This window comes from Vombatus ursinus, unplaced genomic scaffold (genome assembly GCF_900497805.2).
Source record: "Vombatus ursinus unplaced genomic scaffold, bare-nosed wombat genome assembly UNPS02014893.1, whole genome shotgun sequence".
Lineage (NCBI taxonomy): Eukaryota > Metazoa > Chordata > Mammalia > Diprotodontia > Vombatidae > Vombatus > Vombatus ursinus.
The window spans coordinates 5223138-5225666 of record NW_020954671.1 but is presented as its reverse complement, the minus strand read 5'-3'; the positions used below and the strand labels follow the sequence as shown (position 1 = coordinate 5225666).

The 2529-nt window shown below is 31.9% G+C and overlaps 1 protein-coding gene across 1 annotated transcript in view; it reads left to right on the top strand.

Moving 5' to 3' along the window:
• Positions 1 to 2529, top strand: part of CUNH14orf39 (chromosome unknown C14orf39 homolog) — a 35459-nt gene that overhangs the window by 7599 nt on the left and 25331 nt on the right. Inside the window, exon 7 of the mRNA XM_027842845.1 lies at positions 1687 to 1807. Within this exon, the coding sequence (XP_027698646.1) occupies positions 1687 to 1807 (121 nt within the window). The remainder of the gene's footprint in view (positions 1 to 1686; positions 1808 to 2529) is intronic.

Below are 2529 nucleotides of genomic sequence, written 5' to 3'. Positions count from 1 at the left end.
TTCAATCATATTGAGAGAAAGCTTTCAGTTATATTGACTGATAATTGTTTTTTAGTGCAGTAGAAGCTGTTTCTCTATCCGACTTTCTTATGTGTCTCCTGATTGGTCCAAATTCTGCCTGATTAGCAGGAGTATAGTCATCCCTGACAGTGAAGTTTTACCCTTTTCCCAAATCCATAACCCTTTGCTTGATCTCTTGGCACTAGAAAGACATCTTCATTTGACATCTCTTCTGCATTCCTACTTCATTATCACCCACCCTTTTGTCCATTTTCTTTGTATTTTCTCTTGTCACCTGCCTCTTCCAAACCTTGCCAGTTTCCCCAACTCTTCTGTTACTTTTCCTGTTTTCTCACCTGTAGACAGTGGTCTCTCTCTGTCTTCCACGATGGCCTAATTAGTTCCCCATTGTCCACTTGCTCTATTTTATGCTTCCTACCCATTCTTTAACCCCTTGGAGGAGAGGCGGGGAGCAAAGCTATTTTATGGAGCAGGAATATGATGGGATGGGACAAAAGGTAAAATGATAAAAGCAAGCAGAAGGGAATAGAATGAGGGGGAAGAATAAGATTAAATTGAATTGGGGCTAGGTAGGTAAAGGAATAAGGAAGGGAATGGTAAGAAGAGAATTTAGGCATAGGGGTAAAAAAGGTGGCGGGAGACCAGAAAAAGTGACAAAAGAGAAAACCTTGTAGGTGGTTTGAATCATGACTCCTAAGATACAAGCCAAGGTTAAATTAGCTTGAACATATGGACATCCATGTAGGTCATGATTTGTTTCCTATGGATCTGTTTGATATGTGCTTTGTAAATCATCTTAGAAAAAGAAAACTTCCCAAATAATATGGTTGTAAATAATTAAAAATTTAAATGGATTTATAGATTCATTGACTTACATACTCTCTCCTGTGATGTGGATTTGCAATCTGTCCTGACCGCATCTTTTATGAATCTTGTCTATATCGTCTCACAAATTATTGTAGGATTTTTCCCCTGTCCTATGTGATATAGGGGCTCATCTCTTATTGTATGATCACCTTACATCTCTTTGATAATGTCTTTTATATCACTTTTGGGCATATGATTCATTACAAGTTTATTATGTAATTTGATGTATTTTATAATATATGATTAAGTTGAAGCTGTTTATTTTATATTTCTGTAAATATTTTGCTCCCAGCCTAACTTTATAATCTGTCTAATTCTCCACCACTATATGACACAGCAGTACACACTGTAGGAGTCTGCATAAGATTAAAACCTCCCTGTATACCCTTTTCGCATTTTCTGCTTGAACTGGACTTACGTGTATTTTCAAGTAGACGGTTGCTTAGCTATTCATAGGCATTTTATATGACCATTATCAGCTAAATTTATTTTCCTAAATTATTGAAATTAATTTTATAAGATGTTAAAGTGAGTAACATAGTAGCAGCAGCAGTACATACACCAGGAAAATCTTGCCAACCCTTAAGGAGTTCTGATTTCACAATGAGTTTATGTGCTGAAACTCAGTGTACCAGAATAATATTATTATTTAAAACTGTGATATATTAAAGGCTTAAATGAATGTTTTTGTAGCTGTAAAATGTTAAATTTTCACAAATAATCTTATGTAGAATTGGTTATCCTATATAAATCATAGACGTAATGTACTCCTATAATAATGATTTCTTAACACAAAAGTGTTCATTTGAGATCTAAAACTGAAGACATCCTTAAACGTGCTTCAACTTTTATCCACAAATCATCTAAACTGAAGGAAGAAGCAGATGAAATAGAAAGAAAAATTAATTATTTAAATCAGGTACTGGTCTTGATGTAGACATTTAATATCAATTAATATAGAAGTAAATTGGATATAAATTATGATCTATAGTTTTAAATGGTCCATTTTAAGGTTGGGTAAAATTGAGAAATACTTGATACAGGGTTTAAACGATATTATAAGTTAGAATAAATCCCTTCATTGAAATCAGAAGTGATATAAATCATTTTTTAAAATCAAATTTAAAAAACATTGTTGTAATTAAGGTTTTCTTTGAACATTTTATTATTTTTAAGACTTTGCCATGTTTTTCTATATATATGGGCAAAAGCCTTATTTAAATTTTCACATGGGCTAGTTCAAATGGCCTTGTTTTTGCAAATAAATAATAATATACATATTCATTCTATGTAGTCAATAATAATTCAACCTGAGTTTGAGATTTATTTTCTTTCATGTTCTTAAATATATCTTCATGGAGTTTCCTTTCAAAATAGTAACTACTCCCATCTATTGACAGAGAATTGATGGTCTTAGAGTGGGGAATGATATATATATATATGTTTAAATGGCCAATGGGGGAATTTATTTTGCTTGATTATGCATATTTGTTACAAAGATTTTGTTTTCTTTCCTTTCCTCTCTCTAAGATTATAATAACCTAATGACATTAAATTTTTAAAAAATCTCATGTTAATGATTTTGTATCAACAAGTCTGAAACATAAAATAGTATTATATAATTTGATATTGAGGATAACA